The sequence below is a fragment of the Pecten maximus genome, chromosome 5 (assembly GCF_902652985.1).
Source record: "Pecten maximus chromosome 5, xPecMax1.1, whole genome shotgun sequence".
NCBI classification, from domain to species: domain Eukaryota; kingdom Metazoa; phylum Mollusca; class Bivalvia; order Pectinida; family Pectinidae; genus Pecten; species Pecten maximus.
Genome location: NC_047019.1, coordinates 36,178,893 through 36,194,526, shown reverse-complemented (window position 1 = coordinate 36,194,526; position 15,634 = coordinate 36,178,893). Strand labels below are relative to the sequence as shown.

General features: G+C 39.3%; 3 protein-coding genes across 4 annotated transcripts in view; 1 reads left to right on the top strand and 2 right to left on the bottom strand.

Moving 5' to 3' along the window:
• LOC117327918 (tripartite motif-containing protein 59-like) overlaps nucleotides 1-12,654 on the bottom strand; it is a 26,879-nt gene extending 14,225 nt beyond the window's left edge. The window contains exons 1-5 of the mRNA XM_033885163.1: nucleotides 12,556-12,654; nucleotides 7,015-7,509; nucleotides 6,655-6,753; nucleotides 5,970-6,200; nucleotides 5,320-5,342 (exon numbers count right to left, since the gene is read on the bottom strand). Of these exons, the coding sequence (XP_033741054.1) occupies nucleotides 5,320-5,342; nucleotides 5,970-6,200; nucleotides 6,655-6,753; nucleotides 7,015-7,494 (833 nt within the window). The 5' untranslated portion in view covers nucleotides 7,495-7,509; nucleotides 12,556-12,654. The remainder of the gene's footprint in view (nucleotides 1-5,319; nucleotides 5,343-5,969; nucleotides 6,201-6,654; nucleotides 6,754-7,014; nucleotides 7,510-12,555) is intronic.
• On the bottom strand, nucleotides 11,566-12,814 carry LOC117328439. The gene is made up of 2 exons (XM_033885969.1): nucleotides 12,802-12,814; nucleotides 11,566-12,119 (listed from the first exon to the last, which is right to left on the bottom strand). The coding sequence occupies exons 1-2, from the start codon at nucleotides 12,812-12,814 to the stop codon at nucleotides 11,566-11,568; spliced, it is 567 nt and encodes a 188-aa protein (XP_033741860.1).
• LOC117327917 (serine/threonine-protein kinase 40-like) overlaps nucleotides 12,737-15,634 on the top strand; it is a 26,362-nt gene continuing 23,464 nt past the window's right edge. The window contains exons 1-2 of one of the 2 annotated variants that reach the window (XM_033885160.1): nucleotides 12,737-12,845; nucleotides 13,033-13,097. The gene's annotated coding sequence lies outside the window, so the exon portion shown is untranslated. Of the gene's footprint in view, nucleotides 12,846-13,028; nucleotides 13,098-15,634 lie in introns of those variants that run through there. The other variant, XM_033885161.1, reaches the window with a different exon arrangement.

Here is a 15,634-nt window from a genome sequence, read left to right as displayed (position 1 = left end):
GGAACAACACAGTAGAACTATGTTACCGTTACAAACCTTTCCTATCTGTAACAGGAACAACACAGTAGAACTATGTTGCCGTTACAAACCTTTCCTATCCAAAAGGAACAACACAGTGGAACTATGTTACTGTTACAAACCTTTCCTATCTGTAACAGGAACAACACGGTGGAACTATGTTACCGTTACAAACCTTTCCTATCTGAAACAGGAACAACACGGTAGAAGTATGTTGCCGTTACAAACCTTTCCTATCTGTAACAGGAACAACACGGTGGAACTATGTTACCGTTACAAACCTTTCCTATCTGTAACAGGAACAACACGGTGGAACTATGTTACCGTTACAAACCTTTCCTATCTAACAGGAACAACACAGTGGAACTATGTTACTGTTACAAACCTTTCCTATCTGTAACAGGAACAATACAGTGGAACTATTTTACCGTTACAAACCTTTCCTATCTGTAACAGGAACAACACGGTGGAACTATGTTACTGTTACAAACCTTTCCTATCTGTAACAGGAACAACACAGTAGAACTATGTTACCGTTACAAACCTTTCCTATCTGTAACAGGAACAACACGGTGGAACTATGTTACCGTTACAAACCTGTTCTATCTGTAACAGGAACAACACGGTAGAACTATGTTACCGTTACAAACCCTTCCTATCTGTATCAGGAACAACACGGTAGAACTATGTTACCGTTACAAACCTTTCCTATCTGTAACAGGAACAACACGGTAGAACTATGTTGCCGTTACAAATCTGTCCTATCTAACAGGAACAACACAGTGGAACTATGTTACCGTTACAAACCTGTCCTATCTGTAACAGGAACAACACAGTAGAACTATGTTGCCGTTACAAATCTGTCCTATCTGTAACAGGAACAACACAGTGGAACTATGTTGCCGTTACAAATCTGTCCTATCTGTAACAGGAACAACACAGTGGAACTATGTTGCCGTTACAAATCTGTCCTATCTGTAACAGGAACAACACAGTGGAACTATGTTACCGTTACAAACCTTTCCTATCTGTAACAGGAACAACACGGTAGAACTATGTTGCCGTTACAAATCTGTCCTATCTGTATCAGGAACAACACAGTAGAACTATGTTGCCGTTACAAACCTGTCCTATCTGTAACAGGAACAACACAGTGGAACTATGTTGCCGTTACAAATCTGTCGTATCTGTAACAGGAACAACACAGTGGAACTATGTTACCGTTACAAATATGTCGTATCTGTAACAGGAACAACACGGTAGAACTATGTTACCGTTACAAATCTGTCCATTCTGCAACAGGAACAACACAGTAGAACTATGTTACCGTTACAAATCAGTCGTATCTGTAACAGCAACAACACAGTAGAACTATGTTGCCGTTACAAATCTGTCGTATCTGTAACAGGAACAACACAGTGGAACTATGTTACCGTTACAAATCTGTTGTATCTGTAACAGGAACAACACGGTAGAACTATGTTACCGTTACAAATATGTCCATTCTGCAACAGGAACAACACAGTAGAACTATGTTACCGTTACAAATCAGTCGTATCTGTAACAGCAACAACACAGTAGAACTATGTTGCCGTTACAAATCTGTCGTATCTGTAACAGGAACAACACAGTGGAACTATGTTACCGTTACAAATCTGTCGTATCTGTAACTGGAACAACACAGTAGAACTATGTTGCCGTTACAAACCTGTCCTATCTGTAACAGGAACAACACAGTGGAACTATGTTACCGTTACAAACCTGTCGTATCTGTAACAGGAACAACACAGTAGAACTATGTTGCCGTTACAAATCTGTCGTATCTGTAACAGGAACAACACAGTAGAACTATGTTGCCGTTACAAACCTGTCCTATCTGTAACAGGAACAACACAGTGGAACTATGTTGCCGTTACAAACCTGTTGTATCTGTAACAGGAACAACACAGTAGAACTATGTTACCGTTACAAATATGTCGTATCTGTAACAGGAACAACACAGTAGAACTATGTTACCGTTACAAATATGTCGTATCTGTAACTGGAACAACACAGTAGAACTATGTTGCCGTTACAAACCTGTCCTATCTGTAACAGGAACAACACAGTGGAACTATGTTGCCGTTACAAATCTGTCGTATCTGTAACAGGAACAACACAGTGGAACTATGTTGCCGTTACAAATCTGTCGTATCTGTAACAGGAACAACACAGTAGAACTATGTTGCCGTTACAAACCTGTCCTATCTGTAACAGGAACAACACAGTGGAACACTGTTGCCGTTACAAATCTGTCGTATCTGTAACAGGAACAACACAGTGGAACTATGTTACCGTTACAAACCTGTCGTATCTGTAACAGGAACAACACAGTAGAACTATGTTACCGTTACAAATCAGTCGTATCTGTAACAGGAACAACACAGTGGAACTATGTTACCGTTACAAATCTGTTGTATCTGTAACAGGAACAACACGGTAGAACTATGTTACCGTTACAAATCTGTCCATTCTGCAACAGGAACAACACAGTAGAACTATGTTACCGTTACAAATCAGTCGTATCTGTAACAGCAACAACACAGTAGAACTATGTTGCCGTTACAAACCTGTCCTATCTGTAACAGGAACAACACAGTGGAACTATGTTGCCGTTACAAATCTGTCGTATCTGTAACAGGAACAACACAGTGGAACTATGTTACCGTTACAAATATGTCGTATCTGTAACAGGAACAACACGGTAGAACTATGTTACCGTTACAAATCTGTCCATTCTGCAACAGGAACAACACAGTAGAACTATGTTACCGTTACAAATCAGTCGTATCTGTAACAGCAACAACACAGTAGAACTATGTTGCCGTTACAAATCTGTCGTATCTGTAACAGGAACAACACAGTGGAACTATGTTACCGTTACAAATCTGTTGTATCTGTAACAGGAACAACACGGTAGAACTATGTTACCGTTACAAATATGTCCATTCTGCAACAGGAACAACACAGTAGAACTATGTTACCGTTACAAATCAGTCGTATCTGTAACAGCAACAACACAGTAGAACTATGTTGCCGTTACAAATCTGTCGTATCTGTAACAGGAACAACACAGTGGAACTATGTTACCGTTACAAATCTGTCGTATCTGTAACTGGAACAACACAGTAGAACTATGTTGCCGTTACAAACCTGTCCTATCTGTAACAGGAACAACACAGTGGAACTATGTTACCGTTACAAACCTGTCGTATCTGTAACAGGAACAACACAGTAGAACTATGTTGCCGTTACAAATCTGTCGTATCTGTAACAGGAACAACACAGTAGAACTATGTTGCCGTTACAAACCTGTCCTATCTGTAACAGGAACAACACAGTGGAACTATGTTGCCGTTACAAACCTGTTGTATCTGTAACAGGAACAACACAGTAGAACTATGTTACCGTTACAAATATGTCGTATCTGTAACTGGAACAGCACAGTAGAACTATGTTGCCGTTACAAACCTGTTGTATCTGTAACAGGAACAACACAGTAGAACTATGTTACCGTTACAAATATGTCGTATCTGTAACTGGAACAACACAGTAGAACTATGTTGCCGTTACAAACCTGTCCTATCTGTAACAGGAACAACACAGTGGAACTATGTTGCCGTTACAAACCTGTCGTATCTGTAACAGGAACAACACAGTGGAACTATGTTGCCGTTACAAACCTGTCGTATCTGTAACAGGAACAACACAGTGGAACTATGTTGCCGTTACAAATATGTCGTATCTGTAACAGGAACAACACAGTGGAACTATGTTGCCGTTACAAATATGTCCTATCTGTAACAGGAACAACACAGTAGAACTATGTTACCGTTACAAACCTTTCCTATCTGTAACAGGAACAACACAGTAGAACTATGTTGCCGTTACAAACCTTTCCTATCTAACAGGAACAACACAGTGGAACTATGTTACTGTTACAAACCTTTCCTATCTGTAACAGGAACAACACGGTGGAACTATGTTACCGTTACAAACCTTTCCTATCTGAAACAGGAACAACACGGTAGAAGTATGTTGCCGTTACAAACCTTTCCTATCTGTAACAGGAACAACACGGTGGAACTATGTTACCGTTACAAACCTTTCCTATCTGTAACAGGAACAACACGGTGGAACTATGTTACCGTTACAAACCTTTCCTATCTGTAACAGGAACAACACAGTAGAACTATGTTGCCGTTACAAATCTGTCCTATCTGTAACAGGAACAACACAGTGGAACTATGTTGCCGTTACAAATCTGTCCTATCTGTAACAGGAACAACACAGTGGAACTATGTTACCGTTACAAACCTTTCCTATCTGTATCAGGAACAACACGGTAGAACTATGTTATCGTTACAAACCTTTCCTATCTGTAACAGGAACAACACGGTGGAACTATGTTGCCGTTACAAACCTGTCGTATCTGTAACAGGAACAACACAGTAGAACTATGTTGCCGTTACAAACCTGTCCTATCTGTAACAGGAACAACACAGTGAAATTATGTTGCCGTTACAAATCTGTCGTATCTGTAACTGGAACAACACAGTGGAACTATGTTACCGTTACAAACCTGTCCTATTTATGTTGCCGTTACAAACCTTTCCTATCTGTAACAGGAACAACACAGTGGAACTATGTTGCCGTTACAAATCTGTCGTATCTGTAACTGGAACAACACAGTGGAACTTTGCTACCGTTACAAACCTGTTCTATCTGTAACAGGAACAACACAGTGGAACTATGTTGCCGTTACAAATCTGTCGTATCTGTAACTGGAACAACACAGTGGAACTATGTTACCGTTACAAACCTTTCCTATCTGTAACAGGAACAACACAGTAGAACTATGTTACCGTTACAAACCTGTTCTATCTGTAACAGGAACAACACGGTGGAACTATGTTACCGTTACAAACCTGTCCTATTTATGTTGCCGTTACAAACCTTTCCTACTGTTTCACACACACCAGGAAGATAGCTTGTCTTTACTGTTAACATTTCACAGCAACATGCAAAACAACATTTTTTATATTCACATGTGCTTGAAATAATTGACACCTTTCCCCGATTCCTAAGAAGCATGAGAAGATAATCATATTGCAATTACAAAATGTATTTTATAATCCTTTTTAAAATTAGAGTTAAATAGTTATCGATATGATATTCTATTTAAATCTTGAATTCTCATCTTGATTTTAGTTTTTTTGTCACCTATAACCGACATGGTCGATCCAGCTATTTTATAATTACCTTTCTTTGTCCAATTTCATTTCCTGTTAAAAGAAAAGATGCTGATTACATAAGTACGAAATAGAATTATTGTACGTTATCAGTTTTACCAAGGAACGTGTTTGCTAATTGAGACTCATCACCATCGCTTCTCCAAATGACATTCGTTTTCATTTTTGTTTCTTCAGAAATACAAAGTAAATGTATTGTATATTTCTGAGAACTTTGGGAACAAAGTCTCTGTGGAATCAAAGGGTTTTGTAATATTATTACGGTTACATTAGGTACATAATATCAGCTACCGTAGGAAAAATAACTTACGTAAGTCTTCCTGAAATCATTACTCATCAAAGAAACATTCCACAACCGTTATGGCTATGGATTTAAAAAAAAAAAAATTATGGTTACAATTCGTATTGACAAATGTAGAAATAAAAGTATTATTTTTTCACCAAGTTTGAGAGCATCAGCCTTGTTGATATTATTTCAAATAAGGATAAAGATAACTAAGTCACTATAGGAATTAGCCCGAGTTTCGTCTACACCAGACATGGCGTCAGGGCCAGAGGAAACTCGGGCTATATAGGAATGCACACAATCACTTGACTCTATCAGGTATATTTTAGTATATATTATTCCTTACTGTAAGAATGAAACAACAAAAAACGTACCTCAGTAATTTTTGCATGATCATTGAATGTCATGGTTGAAAATTTTGTGATGAGGTTTCCCAGAGTGTCCAACTGGACAACCATTCTGTCAGTTTGACTTTTATAATGGGATTCCATTTCCTGTTTCTTCGACTCAAATGAAAACATCAACTCTGATTCTTTCTGGTTCACAGCTGATCTAAGTTCCTGAAAACTGTCAGCAACTCCTTTCCAATTGACCTGAAGCATTTCCTGAAAAGACAAAGTGAGTAGGAATCACGCTGACGAGCCTAGTGAATTGGCGTATGTATTTTCTGGAATGCATCGTTTAATTGTTCTGTTCGAAAATAACAAACATTCTCATAAAATCTTTGAAGATGCAGTTTACTCTATCTAAATAGATATGTTTTTCGTTCCAGTAAAGATCTGCAAGCAATTAAGTAAAATATTTGTGACACTGTCAATTCGAAAAATAGTAAACTGTTTTGACGAGATAAGATAATGTTAAAAATTCTTAAATATATTATGATTTACTCATTATTAGTTAATGAGGCGAGTCACGTCACTCAAGTTTTCATTGAAAGCAAAATACACTCGTTGCCTAGCTTATATGTATCACCAACATTCGATACCCTATGCTACTTCCGCATTAAATAAACCGGTTATTTCAATTGATACAACTTGTTACATAAAGAGGATAACATACCTTGTTTTTTTCGTGACTACTGTCGAGCTCTTCCTTTATGCCTTTGAAAGATTCTTGCAACTTGATAACGTTAGGCAAAATTGACTGCTCCACTTCTTCCTGCAAATGTGTAAGTTACTGTTTAAGTTGTCGCTTCCTAGTGACTGCTAAGACTAGACGTTGTACATGAAGAGTTATTTTATTAGCGGGACAAAGAGACAAAAGGACTGTATATTTAAATGTAATTCTTCTAGGAAAACTCTCAGACAGAACAGAAAAAGTACAAGTTGGGTTTCTTCACTGTCGTCTATGCATGAACAAATATGAAACCTCCTTTTAACAATAAATTAATTGGAATACATCGTCTACTGAAGGTCATACCTGGTACATCTTCATTTTGTCATTAAAATGGACAATGGTGTGGTTTTCATGACTCCGTGTTGGAATGCAATCAATACACATGGCCTCCTCACATGTATTGCAGTACACCATCAGAGGTTTGTTGTGATGGCAGCAGTTAATTTCTCTTACATCTTCCTCATCATTTTCTGATTTCACTGCCTGAAGTTTTGAAATGATGTTCTGTAAAGCGAAATTCTTTGGCAAAATTTTAATGCCTGCATCCGTGAGCTCGGTAGATTCCCGACAATTTGGACACTGGAATCGTCTAGGCTGACCTCCAAGGACATGCACGAGAACATCCGACTTCTGCTGTAAGTGTGCATGTATACATTTACGACAGAAATTGTGTTGACATGGGAGGGATACAGGATCATCGTACAAATCCAGACAGATGGTACAGGACAGTTCCTCTTCTAAACCCAGCCGGCTTGTCAATAACTGGTCTTTGGAACATGCCATGGCTAAAATTCAGTTCTGAAAATATGTTTACATGAAATAGTATGGTTAATACATTTTTGGGCGATTTTATTACAAATGTGACTACATGTATTATAACAAGCTAAAGTGAACTGTACCTCATTTCACCGTAAACCCCCCACACACCTATACACCACAGATAAAGTGAACTGTACCTCATTTCACCATAAACCCCACACACGTACTCGCCACTACTCTTGTTTTATAATCTTAAGGAAATTCCTTATCTTAAAATTGTCCATAGGAAAGCATTACAGAACGAAAGGAAAGTTCCTTGTAATGCTTTCATATGGACAATTTTACGTCGGTGAACGTTGATGAAGCTTGATCCACGAGTATCACAGAAGTTAGGCTTATATTACACTCTGACGGAGATAAGCACTAGGCTTATATTACACTCTGACGGAGATAAGCAGTAGGCTTATATTACACTCTGACGGAGATAAGCAGTAGGCTTGTATTACACTCTGACGGAGATAAGCAGTAGGCTTATATTACACTCTGACCTAGACAAGCACTAGGCTTATATTACACTCTGACGGAGACAAGCACTAGGGTTGTATTACACTCTGACAGAGATAAGCAGTAGGCTTGTATTACACTCTGACGGAGATAAGCACTAGACTTGTATTACACTCTGACCTAGACAAGCACTAGGGTTGTATTACACTCTGACGGAGATAAGCAGCAGGCTTGTATTACACTCTGACAGAGATAAGCACTAGGCTTGTATTACACTCTGACGGAGATAAGCAGTAGGCTTATATTACACTCTGAAGGAGATAAGCAGTAGGCTTGTATTACACTCTGACGGAGATAAGCAGTAGGCTTATATTACACTCTGACGGAGATAAGCACTAGACTTGTATTACACTCTGACGGAGATAAGCAGTAGGCTTATATTACACTCTGACGGAGATAAGCAGTAGGCTTGTATTACACTCTGACGGAGACAAGCACTAGGCTTGTATTACACTCTGACGGAGATAAGCAGTAGGCTTATATTACACTCTGACGGAGATAAGCACTAGGCTTATATTACACTCTGACGGAGATAAGCACTAGGCTTGTATTACACTCTGGCCTAGACAAGCACTAGGCTTGTATTACACTCTGACAGAGACAAGCACTAGGCTTGTATTAGACTCTGACGGAGATAAGCACTAGGCTTATATTACACTCTGACGGAGATAAGCAGTAGGCTTATATTACACTCTGACAGAGACAAGCACTAGGCTTGTATTAGACTCTGACGGAGATAAGCACTAGGCTTATATTACACTCTGACGGAGATAAGCAGTAGACTTGTATTACACTCTGACGGAGATAAGCAGTAGGGTTGTATTACACTCTGACCTAGACAAGCACTAGGCTTGTATTACACTCTGACGGAGATAAGCAGTAGGCTTGTATTACACTCTGACGGAGATAAGCACTAGACTTGTATTACACTCTGACCGAGACAAGCATTAGACTTGTATTACACTCTGGCCTAGACAAGCACTAGGCTTGTATTACACTCTGACGGAGATAAGCAGTAGGCTTGTATTACACTCTGACGGAGATAAGCAGTAGGCTTATATTACACTCTGACAGAGACAAGCACTAGGCTTGTATTAGACTCTGACGGAGATAAGCACTAGGCTTATATTACACTCTGACGGAGATAAGCACTAGACTTGTATTACACTCTGACCGAGACAAGCACTAGACTTGTATTACACTCTGACCTAGACAAGCACTAGACTTGTATTACACTCTGACCTAGACAAGCACTAGGCTTGTATTACACTCTGACCGAGACAAGCATTAGACTTGCATTACACTCTGACCTAGACAAGCATTAGCTAGGCTTGTATTACACTCTGATCTAGACAAGCACTAGGCTTATATTACACTCTGACGGAGACAAGCACTAGGGTTGTATTACACTCTGACGGAGACAAGCACTAGACTTGTATTACACTCTGACCTAGACAAGCACTAGACTTGCATTACACTCTGACCTAGACAAGCACTAGGCTTGTATTACACTCTGACCTAGACAAGCACTAGGCTTGTATTACACTCTGACGGAGACAAGCACTAGGGTTGTATTACACTCTGACCTAGACAAGCACTAGGCTTGTATTACACTCTGACCTAGACAAGCACTAGACTTGTATTACACTCTGACCTAGACAAGCACTAGGCTTGTATTACACTCTTACGGAGACAAGCACTAGGCTTGTATTACACTCTGACGGAGACAAGCACTAGGCTTGTATTACACTCTGACGGAGACAAGCACTAGACTTGTATTACACTCTGACCTAGACAAGCACTAGACTTGTATTACACTCTGACCTAGACAAGCACTAGACTTGTATTACACTCTGACCTAGACAAGCACTAGGCTTGTATTACACTCTGACCGAGACAAGCACTAGACTTGCATTATACTCTGACAGAGACAAGCACTAGGCTTGTATTACACTCTGACCTAGACAAGCACTAGACTTGTATTACACTCTGACCTAGACAAGCATTAGCTAGGCTTGTATTACACTCTGACCTAGACAAGCACTAGGCTTGTATTACACTCTGACCTAGACAAGCACTAGACTTGTATTACACTCTGACCTAGACAAGCACTAGACTTGCATTACACTCTGACAGAGACAAGCACTAGGCTTGTATTACACTCTGACAGAGACAAGCACAAGACTTGCATTATACTCTGACAGAGACAAGCACTAGACTTGTATTACACTCTGACCGAGACAAGCACTAGGGTTGTATTACACTCTGACCTAGACAAGCATTAGGCTTGTATTACACTCTGACCTAGACAAGCACTAGACTTGTATTGCACTCTGACCTAGACAAGCACTAGGCTTGTATTACACTCTGACCTAGACAAGCACTAGACTTGTATTGCACTCTGACCTAGACAAGCACTAGACTTGCATTATACTCTGACAGAGACAAGCACTATGCTTGTATTACACTCTGACCTAGACAAGCACTAGACTTGTATTACACTCTGACCTAGACAAGCACTAGACTTGCATTACACTCTGACAGAGACAAGCACTAGGCTTGTATTACACTCTGACCTAGACAAGCACTAGACTTGTGTTACACTCTGACCTAGACAAACACTAGGGTTGTATTACACTCTGACGGAGACAAGCACTAGGCTTGTATTACACTCTGACCTAGACAAGCACTAGACTTGTATTACACTCTGACAGAGACAAGCACTAGGGTTGTATTACACTCTGACCTAGACAAGCACTAGGCTTGTATTACACTCTGACCTAGATAAGCACTAGGCTTGTATTACACTCTGACGGAGACAAGCACTAGGGTTGTATTACACTCTGACCTAGACAAGCACTATTCTTGTATTACACTCTGACAGAGACAAGAACTAGGCTTGTATAACACTCTGATATAGACAAGCACTAAATCTAACTCAGAAACGCTCGAATTTATGAAGTAGGAGGAACTGGTGAACTTGGCATCCCGGCGGGATTTACCGGGAGTTTTTGGTAATATAGAATTGTTTTATGTTGATATTCATTGTGGGAAACCTTTCCCTGTCACATCTGTGTTCATAGCCCTATAATATTTACAAAAACTGCGGAAAACAATTTCGTTTGAGTTATGGTCTGGTCTTAACATGTATTTGTAGCAGTTTTGACAGAAAATGGTACAGACTACTTCTAAAGGGTGAATCATCTTCATTACGGGGTTGTTCAAAATAATGACTGCAATGGCAATTCCTTCCTCGCTCAACATTAAGTGGACATTTGAAAATGCCGAAAGCCAGAAAGTCTATTGTATCTTAAATGCACTTATTTCGGTTTCAGATCGTCTATATGTCACACAATTATAGAATCTATGTACATCTGAAGTGCATAACGTTTTAGATTCAATCAATAACATTTTGTGTCTAAATTGCAACAATTACTGAACGCCAATCAATATCATAAACAAAATGTGTTCCTCCCCCTCCCCCCTTTTTATTTTTGCAAATACCACTCTATCGCCTGACCACCAGATAATCTAATTAGCAAAAACGCCCGACGAATCCTGCCTCGATGCCGAATTCAACTCTTCAGCGACTGATTCACGATAGGTGGTGTAATTCCGACTGATAGATTCACGATAGGTGGTGTAATTCCGACTGATGGATTCACGATAGGTGGTGTAATTCCGACTGATAGATTCACGATAGGTGGTGTAATTCCGACTGATGGATTCACGATAGGTGGTGTAATTCCGACTGATGGATTCACGATAGGTGGTGTAATTCCGACTGATGGATTCACGATAGGTGGTGTAATTCCGACTGATGGATTCACGATAGGTGGTGTAATTCCGACTGATAGATTCACGATAGGTGGTGTAATTCCGACTGATAGATTCACGATAGGTGGTGTAATTCCGACTGATAGATTCACGATAGGTGGTGTAATTCCGACTGATGGATTCACGATAGGTGGTGTAATTCCGACTGATGGATTCACGATAGGTGGTGTAATTCCGACTGATAGATTCACGATAGGTGGTGTAATTCCGACTGATAGGGTTCTTACATTGAACACCTAGTATACTCACTAAACAGTATCAAACAAATACTGTAATAATACATTTCGGGTTAGATTTGGTATTTGTCCAGGTCAGAGAGTACTAAAAATATATGACTTGTAGCTAAAATACTACCTTCTGAGATACTCTTGGTCAGCCATCTTGAAACAGGAACACGACAGTGAGTACGTGTACAGGTAAATCGATCAGTTTGCAATCACCACTTCAGGGTGACTTACAGTTAGGTAAATGTTAACGGATCGTCTAAAATATCTGAAGAAATCTACATGATTATCATACGTCGGTCATTTTTCAGCTATGTAAATCTTGGAGATATTTCCATAACAACGAAAATACACGTACACCTCCCTCAACAAAAAGCTGAAGAAAATTATGTATGGGTTCACGTCAGTAACACTCTACTATTTCTTTATTGTAAATAATGCCAATAATACGGTTACTTACCTATGTTGTTATTCCGTTATTTGACAATTACGTATATCCTCTACCCCAGGTATGTCGATGGGTTCACAATGGACGATTTTGTAAACACAGGTTTTTCCATATCAAAGCGAAAGAGAAAGTAGCTATTTCGATGAATTTAAAAAAAAAGTGAAGGTAAACTATTTAAACTTTTGTGTAGATTGGGGACAATCCTTCTTTAAACAAGGATAGATGGAACAGCCAACTTTATTGTCTTTCAATTCTCACTTGTTAAACCCATTTTGGCCACCTTGATTAGCTTCGAGATTGCTGTAAGTAGTTTTTCTGATGCAGGTACAATCTGAGAATATTTTGTTTATCTTATGTCTGCATGTCTACATTGTGTATGTGCTCTTTGTCAAATATGTTCTCTGTTGACGGAATTGCAAGGTAAGTGACTATTCCATCAGTGGGTTTTTTTCTCCTTCTGGGGTTTAAAGATGTTTCTCCTACTTCTAGGATTCTTTGTCCAGATGCCAAGGTTTTCCGTTGAGTCGACTTGCCTGGATCCAGCAGATTCCATGGTAGGTATCTGTATGGAAGGATTCCGTTGAGGTAACGTTTTGCTTTTATCCTATCACAGTAGAGCTTGTTGTTAAGATGGTGTGGTTTGCCAGCTACTTCACGTCTCCACAGATGTTGATACATATGTTTTCCCTCCGTATGGTAGGTTTGTACCCCAATGTACTCTTTCAGTCTTTGCAGTAGCAAGTTTGGTGTTGAGGTGGTAATTGCCCTGATCGATTAAAATTCATTTGACGTCTACTGTAGTTATCTCACTGATATAGGATCTTTAAGGTATGATAACACTTGTTCCAGTTTGATTTTAAGATTTCATTTTTTTTTAACTTTCTCAATCTTGTTGATATTAAAGGTTAACCTTAATGACACCTGAAATGTGGTCCGAGGTTTTTTTGAGGTTTCATTATCGGGGCTCTAAAAAGCTATTTTGCTCTCTGGTTGAGTACAATGTAATCAATTTCAGCTACATCTCTATCATTAGCACAGGAAAATGTTGATCATCCCCCTTGAAACGTTTTCAGTTCCATATTCTGGCTGAATTGCATAATTGTAAGGAGGCATCTTCATGTCTCCGCAAAGGAAAATAGCATGGGACTAATATCTAAGAAATGGAGAGAAAAGGCAGATGCCAACGAAATACAATTATTCACATCATCCGAGTCGGAGGATGCACAATCCGTGTATCTTTCGTTATATTGAACTTGTTATCGAATAGCATTGATTACCTCGCATTCATTATGTCTCAAACTGGATCACACTAAAAGTTGTTGGGTGTTAAGTTACAACTGGAATTTATTAATGATCTCTTCAAGCTCATCCAGAGTTTCCCGAAAGCTAGTCCCTGTTGATCTTCCTCTCGAAAGCATGTACACAATAATGACGCATGTTTATGAGACCTTGTTGTCGCCATCTGGATGTTAGGTATAGTTGTCATCGAATTGGCTTTAGAGAACTGTACATTACACGCATGGTATTCTGTATATTGGAATCAACAGTGGTATTCTGTATATCGGAATCAACAGTGTCGGTAGCAGCATTCCGCTGAATTCCCAGGTGTGTATTCCTGGTGTGGATATTGATAGGATCTATCCAATATGGAATATTAGAGTTTGTCACTGACTGCGTGGACGCTGGGATGATGAAACTACCAAGACAGTGCTCCTTGCCAGTTGAAGTATGCATCTCTTTCTAAAATTATGATGTACAACAATGCAATAAGTATGTAAGGAGTCTAATCAGATGGCAAATCAGCGCATGTCGGTACAATGCAGTAAGAAGTAGACATCCCCGCCTTACTTCTTGTAATCATTCCATTTTACGCAGCTCACTGTCCTAGTTCATAGTTCTGATAAAAAATATTAATCTCAGAATATTTTTCCACAGGACCGCTGAAACCGCCGCATGAATATCATGCAGCGATCCAAACTTGGCTAGTCAATAAGTAGATATGCATTAATTAAGGCGTGGCTAAAGTCACCCAGCACAGTGGCAGAATGAAGTTGTGGTGAATTAGTGTGGCGTCCCAGGCTGCCCTAGCTGCAATGACGTAGCCATACAAGAGACATTTGTGAAGTGTCTCGGTCTGAATAAGATTATCCCCTCTATGGTTGCCGTCAGAAAGGATATATGATATGGGAATTGTAAGCCTATGTATAACTTAACAACCAACATTTAGTCTGGCCCAGTTTAGGAACAAGAAATACGAGAAATCCATTGCTATTTGGGAACCTGTTCAAAATGACCATGCATCCCTCGACTCGGGTGATACACTATCTGAATAAAATGGTAGAAAATGTCCTCAGCACTATTGGTAACAGAGCTATACCATAACAACATATTTAACCTTAGGTATATCTGATGCTTGTAATCGTTCCATTTTCTACCAGTGAAATACCATATAGACAACAAGTAATATTCCTTGACAATATTTTATATTTTAATGTCACATTTACTTATAGACTTTGTATGTGTTACACCTTGAGAGTCACTCTTTATGGAAGTATGATTGTGTGACCTTACCCTGTACCAGGTATAACTATTATAAACAGCAGTCACATTATTTTACCGTTTTGAACACGCTGGGTTTAACAGTATCAAACAGAAATACTGTGATGTAGAAATGTCCCGACACATCTCCTGCCATTTACTGTAGCAAGTCAACAACGATGTCTAACAACTTCTATAGGACAGGTGTCAACAACGATGTCTAAAAACTAATACAGGACAGGTGTCAACAACGATGTCTAAAAACTAATACAGGACAGGTGTCAACAACGATGTCTAAAAACTTCTATAGGACAGGTGTCAACAACGATGTCTAACAACTTCTATAGGACAGGTGGCAACAAAGATGTCTATCAACTTCTATAGGACAGGTGTCAACAACGATGTCTAACAACTTATATAGGACAGGTGTCAACAACGATGTCTTACAACTTCTATAGGACAGGTGTCAACAACGATGTCTAACAACTTCTATAGGACAGGTGTCAACAACGATGTCTAACAACTTCTATAGGACAGGTGTCAACAACGATGT